Below are 16,049 nucleotides of genomic sequence, written 5' to 3' on the forward strand. Positions count from 1 at the left end.
GTAAGATGCTGTAAGATTATTAAGCAATAAATATCAACATACCACACTGATTCATTTGGCAGATAAGCACTAGCTAGAACAGCTAATGGCCCAATGTGAAACTGAAGGTTATACAATAATTAGCAAGTTCTAATCAGACTTTTGTTGTTGTTTTCTTCCCAAGACGGGGAAGCAAGCAAAACACTTTGGAGGAAAAAAAAGGGAGATCTACTTTGGGTTGGATTCTTTAGTGTTCAGACAATGCATTACAGAAATTTAGGCCCCAATTCAGGAAAGCACTTGAGCATACTCTTAATGATAAGTCCCACTGATGGACCCTAAATGATAGTCAATAAGCAATAAGCTCAGTTTTTTGTTTAAGGGCTTTCCTAAATCATGGCTAGAATGCCAGCTTTAGAGAATGAACTTGAGATGAGAAATGCTGCTGTTGCTCCTGGTTAGAAACATGTGGTGGGTGCAAACAGAGGCACTGCTCATCTCTGTATTGTTGACTCATTTCTGTCCAAAAGGACTTGTTTAATGAGCTTCCATTTGCTTGTATGGCTTTTACCTGGGAATTAAGGATCACTAATGAAGTAATCAGAATGTATTGCCCACCGTGATAGCTTCCCAAAGGGTTTAATAACAAAATCTAAAGCATGTCCAACAATTAGACAACATTACACAGGAACAAAAATTGGGGTGATACTTACTTCTGTGCTATGATACTTGGATTAACAGTCACGAGATTTGTTTTATTGCCAACATCTTTGCTAACACTTCCTGTGGTTGGGGGAAGGTTACACCTGAGATTTAGAAACAGTTATTTAAACAGAACCCCAGCACAAATGCCCTGCTGTTATTCTATGCAAATTCCTCGACTGCACCATAACATTTACATGTCACCTCCCTCTAAGCACCCGATAAATAAATATTAATGAACCCTTACTACATGCCTGAAAATAAGTATTTAACCGGTTTTACAGATGAGTACACTGAGGTACAGAGTGTCACATTTTCTCCAAATTACACAAGTCAGTAGCCAAGCTAACAACAACCCAGGAAGTCCCACCTCCCAGTTCCCCTGCTCTAACCACTAGACTATATCCTGCCACTATGTCCTTCCAAGATAAAGTAATGCAGCTCCTCTAAAGGTTTTCTGTAGTTTTCTGACTAAAAACAGTGAGATTAATACTAAAGATGCAATTGGCATAGTGATATTATTGCCTGCATCAAAGATGAAAATGGAAAAGTGTCCAACTACTAATGCATTCCAACTACTGATTCAGTAGTAAATACTCAAATTTCTATTAAAGGTAAAAGAAAAAAGTTTTAGTCTGAATTATGTTTACCAACACTTATGTTCTTTAAAAACCTGCTACATTTAGGTTTAGCAACACTTCTAGTCAAGCCAATCATCTAAACTAGACATAGACTAGAAGGAAGGCTTCTCTTTTGTCTTGTGTACAAGCACAGATGTAAGTCAAAAATAAGACAAAATCCAGTGGAGATGGGTGTGGACTCAGGTCTGCCTGCAAGGTTGTTGCTCATTCACATATTGGAAAGTTTCTGTTGGAGAACAAAGTGGAATTTTACTTCCACAACCTGGAGTGAGACTCAAAAGGAATCTCTGCCACCCAAGCTCAGACCCACGGTGTCAGGTGGGCTCGAGAGCCCAAGCTGCCACCCAAGCTGCAACATCCACACTGCTATTTTTTGTGTACTAGCTCAAGCCTCACTAGCCCAGGTCTGTCTGCCCGGGCTGGGAGACTTGCTCTCAGCTGCAGGATAGACATACCCTTAGGCACCTCAGGAGGTAGTTAGGTGCCTATAGGGATTTTCAAACGTGCTGAGGTGCCCAACTCCCATTGGGAGTTTGAGAAGCTATTTAGGTGCCTATCTTTAGGCACCTAAACACCTTTAAAAACCTTTCCCCTAGGCCTTGCTCCACTCAGCATTGCAAGGCCTAAAAACCTTAAAAAACCTAAGCCCAAGGCCCCAATCCTGCAAAACATGTAACCATCTGCTTGACTTTATACCTGTGAGTAGTCCCCTGAATGTCAATTGGTAACATTTTTAAAAGTACCCAAAGTGACTTAGGCTCCTACAACCAGTTTTTAAAGGTATCCAAAAATGCCAGTAGGGGCCTAGGGGATTTTCAAAAGTGCTCAAGAAGGTTAAGGTGCCTGGCATGAAGACTAAGGCAAGGGCAAGCATGTAACATTTAATGCTAGCTTGGGTCACAATAAAAAAACCTCTCTTCTCCTGATCAAAAGAAAAATACCCCTCAACCCTAAATAATGCTCAATAAGCAAAAATCGGAGCTTCTCAGAGGCTCAACCCCCAAACTAGAACACATCCAGGTTCATAGACTCAGATTTTATTGGCAGAAGGGACCATCGTGATCATCTAGTCTGACCTGCACATCGCAGGCCACAGAACCTGACCCACCCACTCCTGTAATAGACCCCTAATCTCAGGCTGAGTCACTGAAGACCTCAAATCATGATTTAAAGACTTCAAGTTACAGAGAATCCACCATTTCCATGACCTGTGCCCCATGCTGCAGAGGAAGATGAAAACCCCCCAGGGTCTCTGCCAATCTGATCTGGGGAAAAATTCCTTCCCCACCCCAAATGCGGTGATCAGTTAAACCTGAGCATGTGGGCAAGACCCAGTAGACAGACACTTGGGAAAGAATTGCTGGCATTCCCTGAAATCGCAGGTGTGTGAATACATGTGCGCTCTTCTCTGCTTCTGCTCTCTTCTTATACGCACTCAGAGTAGTGAAATTTACAGAGCAGAACATGATGCGTGGCTATTGTGTTGAAAAATGGGGCAGACAGGCTGAGAGGATGGTGAGACGGGGATGGTGGGCATGTGCATGCCAATTAACCATAGCACAGCCATTTGGTTTACTTTTTGGCCTACCAATCTTGACAGAGTCCCTTCAAGCACTCTAATCCCAATAGTGTTTAGGAGCTCTTACCTAAATACAAAGTCAGACTTATCGATTTCAGCTCCGCAGCTGGAGTTTTTCAGAATGCCCCCATTTCCAACCACTGCACAGTGCTTAAAAGGATAGTCCAAAAGGGGTGGGGACTGAAAAGAACAAAAAGAGCATGAACAGAGTTTGGGGTGGGGTATTTTTTTTTTTTTTGGCAGTTCTAGTGATATGGAATCAGAACGAGAACTACTTGCAGGCTAACGCCAGTAAATTGCAGAGAACGCACACAGAATGCGGTACAAGTCTGCAACAGTCAGAGGTAACAGAGAGGTGCAATGAGCAAGAATGGACTGTGAGCTGCTATCTTTGCTTTCAACAGTTTGGGGAAGTCACTTTGCATTGTTAAAATTGAAAAAAAAAAAAAAAAAAAAAAGATAAATAGCTTGCTTTGTTTCTTTCCTCAGAACATATTTGATATATGTTTACCATATAACACTCCTGTTATGGACAGTATCCCCTGAGGGGCACAGGGTATGTCTACACTGCAATGTAAGCCCAGGGTTAGCGGGACTCAGGGTTAGTGGGACTCGAGTCTACTGACCTGTTAAGGAATCCTGAGTTTAAGCATCTACACTGTTTTTAAAACTATGTTAAGACTTTTCTAACCCATGCTTCAAATTGGGGCTCTGGCATCCACACAGCTACACACAGACCTGAGCCAAACCAACCATATCCCAGAGTCACAAGTGCTGCTCTAGTCCTCTGACCGTGGGAAAAAAAACTTTACTGCCCACCCTTCCTCTTACAGGAAGTCTGAACAGCCTGAGCCTGTCGAGCAGTCATTGTGGTTTGTGCATTCCTAATGACTGGAGCCAGTGGCATGGAGGAGACGCCTTCTGAAGAACTTCTCTTGCTTGTACTTTCACTTTTGTGACTGGCAAAGCATCCATGAGGCACTGGTGGACATTTCAGCAGCATTTTCTGTCCCACCAAAGGTACCGGACGGATTTCCTGATGGAGTAGCAGGAGGAGTACCCTGGCACCGCAGACTCACACTGGCTGCTGCTGTTTGGTACAACTGGCATAGCCACTGATGCCCCATATGTAGACCAGAGTTTCTGGCACAGGGCCATGAGCACATTGTCATGAAGACCTGGGAGGACCAGCAGTGGGTCCAAAACTTTTGCATGAAGCAAGCTACATTTCTGGAGCTTTGTGAACAGCTTACCCCAACCCTCCTGTGTAAAGAGACAACTGAAGTCATCCTTGCTGGTCCAGAAGCAGGTTTCTATAACTGTCTGGAAGCTGGCTATTCCAGACTGCTACAGGTCCATTGCCAACCAGTTTGGGGTTGGAAAGTTGACTGTGGGTAAAGTGGTAGCAGAGATCTCTGAGGCAATCAGGTGTGGGGCTCTTTGGTGGAGGAGAGGGTTTCAGCGAGGAAGCAGACACTTGCAAAGCGGCTCCTGGAACAGGAGCGGCAGCTAAGGGAGGACAGAGCTCAGAGAATGGTTTCAGCAATTCCTCCTGCCTTTCAGCATGCCGTTGCTCCAGGCTTCCATCCCTCTTCTTCTGGTACTGGACCTGCTGGTCTGCTGTGTCAAGAACATTGATCATAACTTATCATGGAAATGCTTTGTTTGGAATGGCCCGTGAGCAATTCCTGATGAACAGCAGGCAGTAGAGGTGGAGTGGCCTGAAATAGGACAAGAAACAGAGGGATACTGTCTAAAGTAGCTCAGTGGAGGAGCACAGAATTAATTCTTGTGGAATCGCAAGGACATAAAACAATACATTTAGAAACTGAACCGACATGTATTGTGAAAGGGATGCTTCAGTCCACATTCTCTCTGGCCACAGCCTGGTTATTTGCAGTTACAGCACCATGGTTAAAATTACAACCAGTTTTCTGTTTTATAAACATTTTATAACAAGTGGCATATGGAGCACATATGTGGGGGAGGATAGTGCCCTTGCTGCAAAGGCTTCCCCCATCATTTCAGGCCTTTCACACTTTGGAGGAAATAAAACTCCTCTTGTGGTGCCCTATTGCCACAGGGAGATGTTATTCCAAGCTGCTGGTGGGAAACCTGCAGTGCATGCAGCAGAAGTAGTCAAATCTACAGTGACGGAACAGCACATCTGTGAGTGAAGTGGGCTAGTCAGCTACTGAGGTCGCCCTGGAAAATATACCCTTCCCACAGTGTAACTGCATATCTGGAGTTCCTGCTTCAGGAAAAAAGTTATCATTAACCAGGACTGGGTCTGAATCCATGAGGGAATTAACAGGATGCTGTGTTAGCTCACACATGGCTGTGCCCGGTTATTGCTGCATGCAAGCATGCGGAACTCCACAGCATTCTGCCTCCCTGCACCCACCACAGTTCTGGACAAAAACTGACACCCCACTTGCACTTGGGAGAAATAATTTGGTGACCCACAGACTGCATTGACTACCTATGACTGAAGTGGACTAGATTTGGAAATAGAATACTGTTTTTCTCTCTCTCTCACACACACACAGTTTTCACTGTTTCCAGGTGGCTCCACAGAGCAAGGAGGAATGATTACAGAATGGCAAATTTCAAGCCCTTACTACTGAAAGGAAAAACATGCATGACCCTGAAACATCTGTGACTACAGTGAAAATACCTTTACAGCTGTTTATGACTGACTGTTTGAAATTCCCAGTCTCCATTTTGAACTCCACCTGATTGGAGGGGGCGGGGGAGAGAAAGGGGACACCAAGGCGCTGTGATACAATCCACCATTAGTGAACACACACTGGTAGCCAAGGCTGATCATAACTTGTGCATTGCTTCTAGAGCAGAAATCCCTCCCAGTACTGTAATAAAAACTGTAAATCAGAGTCATAAACTTACCAGGCTCCAGGGTGGCTTCCGTCTCCACCAGGTTTGCTGTAGACTCAGCAGTGGACTGTTCTCAGAGGGGGAGAAATCAAACAGCTCTTCTGAGTAGGGACCTTGAATTTGCTGTTGATCCTGATACACAGCCTCCTCTGGGATTGGTTTCATAAACAGTCACTTTATGCACCTCTCTTGAAGCCTGCTGCTGGCTCTCATCAGTCCCCATCCTGGTTTCAGGGGCCAGCAGGGCACCATCCCAGCTCACCAGGTTATCACTCATGGTTGGCTCCATGCTGGGTGCAGTGCCCCGCACACGGTCAAACGCCTCATAAGACATCCATGATGTTGGCAAAGTTGCCCGAGGTGTGGTTCTTGTCTAGGTCTTCCAGTACTTGCTCTTAAGCCTCTTACTACGCTCCCTGCACTGAGCACCCATCTAAAGCTGCCAGCTTTTTTAAAGCTATCTGCTGGTACACATGGTCATTCCTGGTACATTTGCTGAAGTTCACCGTTTTACTGGCCTTGCACCAGAGATTCACCAAAATTGGGCTGTGCTCCTGTGACCATGAAGCAGCACGATTTACAAAAGTCTTGCCCTGCTCAGTCTCCATTGCAGACCCAGGAGGCTCTCTGACAGTGTGCTGGGAGCTTGGTGTTCAGAAGAGAAGGGGTTAACGCTGACCTGAGCTGCTACCGTACGCCAAGCGGGGTGACTTCCATTTTCAATAGAGTCGACTGGAAATTGTTGAGATAGCAAGAACTAAGGAGGTTGGCCCATAGAATTGTGGGACACTTCTGGTGGACTCAGAGGACAAGACTGAAGCAAGGCTGCAGCTACATTGCAAAGCAATAGAGCTTGAACCTGCAGTCCTAGCTTGACTTGTGCTCAGACCCTGCAGCCCTGAGGGTCCTGGGACCCTAGGTCTGTGCAATTGCAGTGTAGATGCAAGGGTGGTGTGTTACATTTGATCCTGAGCTTAAGCATGGAATTGCAGTGCAGATATACCCTTAGTGGGACCATGTATCTAGGGAGACCTCCAGGAACTGCTACTGCCAGGGGGAAACTCAGGTGCCTAATGTTATCCTTCCCCTTTTCTCAGACTGGCTATGTGTGCTAGGAGGGAGAAGGAGAGAAACAGGAGAGGCTGCCATACAGGAAAGCAAGAAAGTGTGTGAAAGCTGGTAAATGCCAGTCCCTACAGAAGTTTCTCTCAAGACAACACAATAAAAGGGCTTTGTCTGGAGAACAAAGGCACCTCTTTGATGTTGGAGAAAGAATTTGTTTTTTGTCACTCAGTTTCACTGAAGAAACACATCGTATTTGCAGGAGACAGACCTGAGGCTAAACTAGTCTGTCTGGGATAGCCAGTGCATGTATCTCTCTGGTATCTGCATATATGTACAAGGCCTGATTATCCTCTCACTTACCCTAGTTTTACACCACTGTAACTATCTACTTCAATGGATTTACTCCTGATTAACATCAGTGAGAGAGGAGGATCAGGTCCATAGTACTTGAGCATACATAAGAAGGTGGTGAAGAGGTGTCAAGAGGAACCATTTTGTCAGATACTCAGGAAGGGAGAGGCACATGTAATCCAATGGGCAATGTTCCTTTCTGTGCTCCATCCACAGAGGATGAGTGTCTCTAGCAGTCTCTTTAGCTCAACCTGTAACATAGTCATGTTTTCAGTTCTAGAGAGGTCTGGTTCAGTTCCTGAGATCTATCACACAGTAACCAGGATTAGCATGGAATAAAAGAATACAAACCATCTATTGAAGACTGAAACTTTTCATAATCACCTGAAACTAGGTGTGAGAAGAGCAATGTTAATTTGCACAATGGCCTTCAGTCCATAGACCTGATCTGTTGCCCCTGGACTGAAAGTACTGCCGAGGCACATCTGGCTGCTGAGAGAGGTTGCAATTTGCAGTGTTCTGCAGTAACCCCTGTGGGCTGAGCTACCAGCGGAGTTCATAGATACTAAAGGTACGTCTACACTGCATCTGGCAGCGAGCCTCCCAGGCCAGGTCCACTAGCGGGTCTTGTGCAAGCGTGCTAAAAATAGCTGCATAGATACTGTGGCTTGGGCTCTGAAGTCTGTGGGGGCTGAGTGGGCTTGAGAGCCCACGCTCCAGCCCAAGCTGCAAGCTCTACACAGCTATTTTTAAATGCACTGGTGCAAGCCCTGCTAGTATAAACCTGTGGACCTGAGCTGCGAGGCGCTCTTCCTGGTTCAGTGTAGACATATCCTAATGGGAGTTCCAGCCAGCCCCTCTCCTTTGCACAAGAAAGTTATCAAGAAATAAGGAGAGAGTGTGGATGTGTGTGTGGTGGGTGCATCCTCTGAAGAGCCAAATAAAACAGCTCTAGTTCTGAAAGATAAAGAAACTGTTCTTACCTCAGGCAGCATCCTAAAAATGTCCTCTGTGATGAGGAGAGTCTTTTTATTGTCCACCTCATAACTCATGTTACTTCCCAGCGCAGTATTGTTTTGAGAAGCAATAAAGTTGTGAACAGCATCACAGCAGGAAGCTAGTTCTAACCTGCAAAAGACCAGTGTAGCTAATGAACGATAAGGAGGTGGCAGAGAACTAGAAAATAAAGTCTGTTTTTAATTAATTTAGTTACCAATAAAGCTGTGTGAACCTTTCAGAATGATTTTTCCCCTGACTTGTTTTGTAACCAGTACAAAACAGCTCAGCTTTGTCAACAACGATTTTACGGTTTGTGGCAAACCCAAGAACCCCTTCTCTTTCCTTGTTTTTCCACTCCCTCCACCCTCCAGGAAAATAGGCCACAATCACCCTTATTATTGTTATAAATTAGTACTACAGAAGCACTGCGGCCCCATCAGAGACCATGGCCCCACTGTGCAAGGTGCTGTACAAACATATAATAAGAGTTAGTCTCTGCCCTGAAGAGTTAATCAGATTTCAACAAAAATGTAAGAGGTGGGTGTAACAATCAGAAGGGATGGAGAGAGAGGATGTGGGAACAGTGAAAGGAGACACCTGGTTACGTAGCTCAGCTATGAGAACAGCTAGATGGTTGAGCTAATTAATGAATGATTAATGTCTTCCACCACTCAGCACAGTTCTGCTGTGCAAGATTTAGCAGATGTTAAATAAATTAGAAGATACAAATAAATAAGATAGATATCTTCCGTGTTTGGTGGGTGTGGGTGTGTGTGTGTGTGTGTGTGTGTGTGTGTGTGTGTGTGTGTGTGTGAGAAATAGAAAGATAAGCCAACACGATCCACAAAAAACATCTAATCAATAAGGCAGCCTCCATTTCAATGACTTCTAGAAGGATGGTATCTTGATTGTCCAACTCATAACTCAGTTTATTTCTTCAAGGGGCGTGTGTAAATGCTAAGCAGTATTATTTTGAAAAGCAGTAAAGTCGTGAACAGCACCATCAGGACTCTGAAATCTGCCATTGATCCTGCTGCCCTTTGTCTTATTCTGGGCTCTGATACACCCCACAATGCACCATGTCCATGATACTGGGGAATCATTTTGGCCCAGAACGTCAAAAGATACTTCGGAGCCTAATTCCCACCGAGGGTCTGGGCCTTTATCTCTAAACACTTTTACCTCACACTTCCAGATTGTCAGCCTGTGGTCAGCAGTGATAGCCTTGGAATGTCAGACTGAAGGACTAGCGGATGCTGCACCTGGACACAACGTGGGCTTCTCCCAAGCAGTAGAGGCAGCATTGATGTTTGTTGCTGACTGAGAAGGAACTTGGGCAGGAAGCACAGATTTTAAAGCCTGGGGTCTTCAGCACAGTCCCGTATCCCATGCATGCGTACGGGGGGGGGGGGGGGGGCGTTTATAAGTAAACAGATTCCCCCAAAAGTCCCAAATCAACTCTAAATAATTACTAAAATGAGGTAAAAACTATGTAAAAACAGTAAAACAGCTAAATACTATAAAAAAACTACACACAATTGCACCTTTTAAAAAGAGTGTATCACACGCAAGAGAACACTAGTAGTTCTGACCTGGATCATGCAGGAGTGAAAAGGAACTGGAGACGTGGTCGGTCTGCTCCACCCTTTATCACCTTGGACGAAACCATGAGGCGAGACAAGAGCGCATTCATGAATCAACGGACACTACTTTCAAGTTCTCCAGCTCTGGACGCATGGTGCGCATGCGTCAACCTTCAATGGAATACTATAGGGACCATCACTCAAAGAAGAATTAGGTGAACAGTTCTCTGGTGTGCTCTTAGAGCACCACTACCCTTACTCAGAGCAGATAGTATGGTTACAAAATAGTCTGATATTGTCTAAAAAGAGTTATTAATCCTAGTGAGTGTAGAGAATCTCTACAAGACCTTGTGTGCTGCTTAAGCCTGACTTAGCCCTATGTTCATGGTCTAAGCAGTGAAAGGGGCTTTATTGGCCTCTCTGCAACAGGATGATTTGGTTTTTTGAAAACAGTTTATAATTGGAAATTTGAAACACTTATCTAGAGTTGGACCGTTGGATCAATATAATTAACTGTATTCTCTAAGGGAAATTATGAACACAATTAAATATTTTGCTGCTTTTAAAAAAAAATTATATATATATAAATTATTTTGTATTTTTAAATTGAAAGACCAGCTGATATATTTACTTTTAAAAGTCTGATTTTTCCTGAGTTATCTGTGAATTGTTGCTAGCTGCTGACCCCCCAACAAAATGATGGTTGCAGTTGTCTACAACCTACCTGGATGCAGATTATCTTTCTGTGGAGAAAGCAGGAAGTGGGAGGGGCAAAACCAGGACATGTGAGGAGGCAGTGCCCTCACAAACAGAACTGTAGCTCAGGGAAGGACAGGGTCCTGATGAGGAACAAGAAAGAAAGTAAGTTGCCAGGAAAAGGGCCACATGTAGGGAAAGATATGGAAGGGAGGGCCAGAGGCCCAGAGTGGGTGCACAAAAATGGTGGAGAAGGCCGAAGTGGCTGTGAGGGAGAAGACATATAAGAACTCCATGGAAGGAAAAGTCTCTCAGTGGCAAAGCTGAAGGATACAGCGACCAATATGGAGACGAACCAGGCTGCATCTGCAGTGCTAAGGCCTGATTGCTGATGAAGGATAAAGGTCTGCAGCTTGAATTCCATTGGCACAAATGAATAAAGCCTAAAATCACTAAAGCAAAGAAATTGTGAAGCTGCATCTTGCTCAAAAGAAATGTGTAGGTATGAAAACCAATTATAGCTGTGGAGGTACCCAGCTGGGTTCTGTAGCTTGTTGTACTAACAATATACCTCTTACATGAAAAATCTTTGAAGAATGTTAATGTAGTAGTTAATATTCAGGTTCCCTAGGTAACCTGAGACTAAAAACTCTAGATAGAGAAGCCTGTGGGGCAGAAGCAATCCACCCTACAGTAGTTTCCAAAGCTTTAGGAATGAGCCTTCTGGGAAAAAGCAAGGCTCTTTCACCCATCTTTTTAATGTTTGCTGTTTCACTGTAATATCCAAGAAGAGTGAAGTCTTGATTTGGTTAGAACAAGCGTAGATTGATGTAAATCTGTTAAAAGCAGGAAGAATTCAGGTGGGCTTTAAAGCAGAGAGGTTAAGAGTTAGGCTAGTGGAGTTGCCATGCTTATGTTTTGATTGGTGATAAAGAACAAGGGGAATAAGAATGAATTTTGAGACGAATGGTCTCATGGGAAAATATTTCTGATCAAAATTCATATGTAGTACTAAGTATTGGAAACAGTAGAAGTTTAGACACACTTTTCCTTATTTCCTCAGTCACCTGTCATCTGCATTCCATTCAGTTGTGGTAAAACTGTATCACAAGATACTACAGCTGTTGGTATCTCTCTGCCATAGCGAGCTGGAAGACAGAATAAGAAGTAGGAACAGCAGTGGGGATGGATGATATACCCAAGCATGTGACACAATATGCCCCCCATTGGATGCACAAAGGCAATAACCAGAAGACAAGTGCCAGGTGTGCCGTGCACTCCAGTAGACAGTTTGAAGTTGGTGGAAGTGTTGTTAGCACAGTGTAGACAGACACCCTGAAATGGAGAGAAAGAACACAACACTTTTATTTACCTATGAGGCCTGGGCAAAAATTCATCATACAAAGGTAGGTAGGTAGGGGTGTGTGTGTGTTGGGATTTGTTTAGCGGCAGTCATTGACTTTGAGAGATGTGAGGGAAGGACAATTCACCACACAGCTGTCGGAACACTGACCACTGGTTGAGAACGAGGACAGTCCCACACAAAGCTGTAGGTAAAAGTCACCACTGAGCTCTATACAGTATGAGCACTCACTGGGACAATGCTGGAGGAAAACATTTGGACAGGGGGGAAAGACAAGAGTAGTAGCAAGAAGACTCATTGTGCCTGTCAGTTTTGCACAAGCTGAGGCAGGTAGTGGATAGCAAGCTTATACCCTGTGTTCAGATCTGCAGCATAGAATTGTCAGCTGTTACCTTTTGGCCAAACACTTAAGTAAATATTTCTTCCTTCGATCCATACCTGTTCCTTGTACTAATTCACTCCCCTGCCCTCTTGTTTGTCTTTGGGTCCGCTAGGCTGGAGTCATCTGTGGAAGGCAGTAGAGCTATGATACTAGGAGAGATGCTTACTCAACATTAGGTGGGGCTGTTTTCTAGCAACGGAGGAATTGTCGTACTGGAACCGAGCAGTGATTTATCTACTCTAGTACCAGTCTCTGATAGCCGCCAGTACTAGATGCTTCAGAGGAAGGTGCAACAAAGCTCAGAGCTCAGTTATGGAATAAGCTATGCATGGGGGAAGCTTTTTTTCAAATCTCATTAACTCAAGAGTAGTTTATGCCTGGAAGCATAAAGATTTACATCTCTTATAAAAAAATTTTATTTTATTTTATCTATTCTATTCTTCAAAGCTGCAGGGAAGAGAAGTGATCCTGTACAACAATACTAAACATGCCTGTGAGGTTGGTAAGCACTATTTCCATTTTACAGATGGGCAAACACAGACACAGAGAAGTTCAGTAGTTCGCCTGTGGATACTGTGGTCTGGCCATTAAAGGACGCCAGTGGATTAGGCACGTGAATGGCAATTTTAATCCTCCTCCTGACAGTAAGTAGCTGCATGACCTGATTCATGTCACATACCTCTCTAAACTGAGTTTCATCATCTGTGAAATGGGTGTGACTGTATTTACCTAGCTCATAGGGAGGCAGAACGGAGCAGTATTTGTAACATACGACACAAGTGTCATGTACTATTCTGATAGAAGCAGAACTCAGTAGTTCCTTGCTCCCAGCCCTGTGCTCAGTGCATTGGGCCAGTAGCCTATAAAGCAGGAACACGCGGACAAACAGAAATATTAATTTAGAGGTAGAAATAGACAAATGTGAATTTATAAGCAAAAGCAGAACTTTGACTTTTCATATGCTTCAGCATAAAAAATTTCCACTGTCCCCAAATTCTGTGAAAAGTCTAAATACCAGAGTGCAACTCCTTTCCTATCCAACATTACACAATGTGGTGCTATTCCTCCCCTTCCTGGCTCAAAAAACATTTCAATAATCTCTTAGAGCTCTGTTCCCCACACAACTCTGCCAGTACATCATCATTTCTAAGCTGCTATTCTAGTTCCAGGTCTCTTGCTCAGTGATTGATAAATATACCAAAAAGTGTGTGGTGGGTTTTTAAGGTGCACACATTTAGTTAGGAAGCAATGTACTGAATCTTAAAGGAAAGCATATTTCCTCTGATGTGCTAAGGGATCAGAACTTCTGCAAGATTCTGAAGTGCTGGAAGAGCAGGATATCTATCAAATTTTAATATCCGGCTTCTTGAAAAGAACAGAAAGGAGAAGAGATTGAGATAAAGAGAGAGAGTTACTTGAACACATACACCCCACGCATGATAATCATCCAGCCACCAAAACAAGTTAACTTATAGGTCAGTGATCACATTTTATTTTGTTTGTGTATATTATATATAAATTAGATAGGGGGAAGGGAACTTATTTCCTAAGCTTTTAGGAATTAATACAACTGTTACAGTAAAAGTCAATGGGCCCAAATTTCAGTAAGCCTACCCTAACCTAGCACTAGGGTAGAAGGCCATATAATTACCTTAAGTTTCCTAGAAGGCTAGTGCATCCCAGAGTTTGCACCTCTGCATACTTCTGCCCTGATCTTTGCAAGCATGACAAAACTTGTGAGCCTTTGCTGCTCATTGTACATACTTCTGGTCAGGAGGAAAAAAAAAAAAAAGACTGCTAGAGCAACAGTGAGGATGCTCATAGACTCCTCTTATGCTGTAACAAAATGACTGGATAGAAGGTACCATGCTAGATTCTTCTGGAACTTATTCCATTTAAGGGCTAGAACAGGTGTGGAACGGGAGGTTCTGGTGGAGACAAGCCTGGAACAGGGAGAGGTTGCTCTGGGGATACATCTGCCTCACTGGCAGGGCAGAAATAGCTCGTAGAGTGGCAACTGGGCTGCTCTGAAGCGGCTCTCTAGGTAGTAGGCCGTAAGAGAAAAGCATCAGAGCACAGCAGCCCTGACTGTGGCTGGGGAAACAGCAGATAACCACAGCCTCCCCTCCAGCTTGTTCTGCAGGCATATTATTTCTGCCCACCCTGAGTTATGACTGAAAGGGTCTGAAATTAGCATGGCTGATTTTGCCTAGAGACGTGAACTTACATAGCTCCTTATTATGCTCTAACATCTTTGTGCCTGAGGGGCCTGATTCAAACCCAACTAGAATCAATGCAAAGACTCTCATTGGACTTCAGTGGTCTTTGGTCAGGGCCTTAGCACCATACATTGTATTGGCTCAGCTACAGGAACAGTGTTGGTTAGTTAACCAATGCTTCACGACCAGCCATGGGAGCATACCATTTCAAATTCTCCACAAAAGGACGTTTCCACCCCACACACCCAACAATTTTTCCTTAGCAGTTGACTTTAGTAGCAGATGCAATAGCAGATGCAATTGACTTTAGTCAAACTGGATATTAAAATCCCAGAGCTACCTAATTCTAAACAGCTGTAAGGGAGGTCAAATTTTTAATCATCTTGCCACATCATTGTAGAATAATGTGATTCAAGAGAGTTTTCCTTCTTGAAAAATCAGTATTAGCAGAATGAAGTTGTGCTTCACTAAACCTGAAGTTGTGCATTTCTAACTGTAAGATCTTTGGGCAGGAATTGTTACTCACTGGCCCTGATTCAGGAGAACACTTGAGCACATGCTTACTTACATGCAGTCTTGAACAGGGATGGATTTAGGCATGGGTTTACTTGGACTCTGGCTACAATGGGAACCCTAATCTAGCATCAGTCCTGATGGGGGTCCTCCAAGCATTTCTACAATAGAAACTATAAATAATAGTCTAGAACCTTGAATTAAGAAATGTATTGCACATTTACAAAGCCTCTCAGATACCAGAGTGTCAGGCACATTAGAGATATCTAAATAGATACCACTATGCGACCGCTTTTCATTTAAAATTGTCAATTTTCTCTTTCTGGAGCTGGGATTTATTTATTTGGCTAATTCTAGTAAATTATCCAATTGTTCACTCCCAAAATGTAGAGAAAATTGGAGAAACTAGATGTGTTTAGCTCTTAGAATATTTCTGTGTAATGTATTGCACTGAGCACAAAGACAGTCCAAGCTCCAGAGAGATAACAGAATCTTACAACAATGTACTACGTACAAGAGGCACTGGTTTATTTGGTATCAATTTCCTGGGGAAGATCTGCACCACACATTTATAAAGCAAACCCTCAACAGATTGCTTTTTTAAATTAATAAAATTAAATTACCTAAATTTTGTATATTCTTCTGGTCTTCTTTTCCATGTGCAGTTCTGTATTTTTGTCACTATCTGAAGATAATAATCTTCAGAATACCTTTAAAAAAAAGGGTCAGAGGCTAGGATATATATAATATGTATTTAGTTACAGCTATAAACTCAATTTCTCAAACATTCAAATGATATAGGTATTAATAATTTTTTTATAGTGCATATAAACAAATAAATCCCTTTGAGTTTCCATGACCCATTTTACCACTTTGTAATACTATTATCCTCATTTAATTATTGTGGCCTATTAAACCATCTTCTTTTACCTCTTTGATACATTATTGAACTTCTATTTTCAGAATTTTTCAATACACCTACAGGTTTAGAACTTGCATATTTTAGGTTCATTGGACCAATCAAAGTGATCTCAATTCAGCAGTCCAAATTAATATATAAATCTCTGCCTGTATTATGCCTG

General features: G+C 43.2%; 1 protein-coding gene across 1 annotated transcript in view; it reads right to left on the reverse strand.

Moving 5' to 3' along the window:
• Positions 1-16,049, reverse strand: part of ST8SIA6 (ST8 alpha-N-acetyl-neuraminide alpha-2,8-sialyltransferase 6) — a 46,012-nt gene that overhangs the window by 8,423 nt on the left and 21,540 nt on the right. Inside the window, exons 4-7 of the mRNA XM_074946020.1 lie at positions 15,591-15,677; positions 8,196-8,340; positions 2,969-3,081; positions 693-785 (exon numbers count right to left, since the gene is read on the reverse strand). Coding sequence (XP_074802121.1) covers positions 693-785; positions 2,969-3,081; positions 8,196-8,340; positions 15,591-15,677 — 438 coding nt within the window. The remainder of the gene's footprint in view (positions 1-692; positions 786-2,968; positions 3,082-8,195; positions 8,341-15,590; positions 15,678-16,049) is intronic.

The sequence above is a fragment of the Natator depressus genome, chromosome 2, assembly GCF_965152275.1.
Source record: "Natator depressus isolate rNatDep1 chromosome 2, rNatDep2.hap1, whole genome shotgun sequence".
Classification (NCBI taxonomy): domain Eukaryota; kingdom Metazoa; phylum Chordata; order Testudines; family Cheloniidae; genus Natator; species Natator depressus.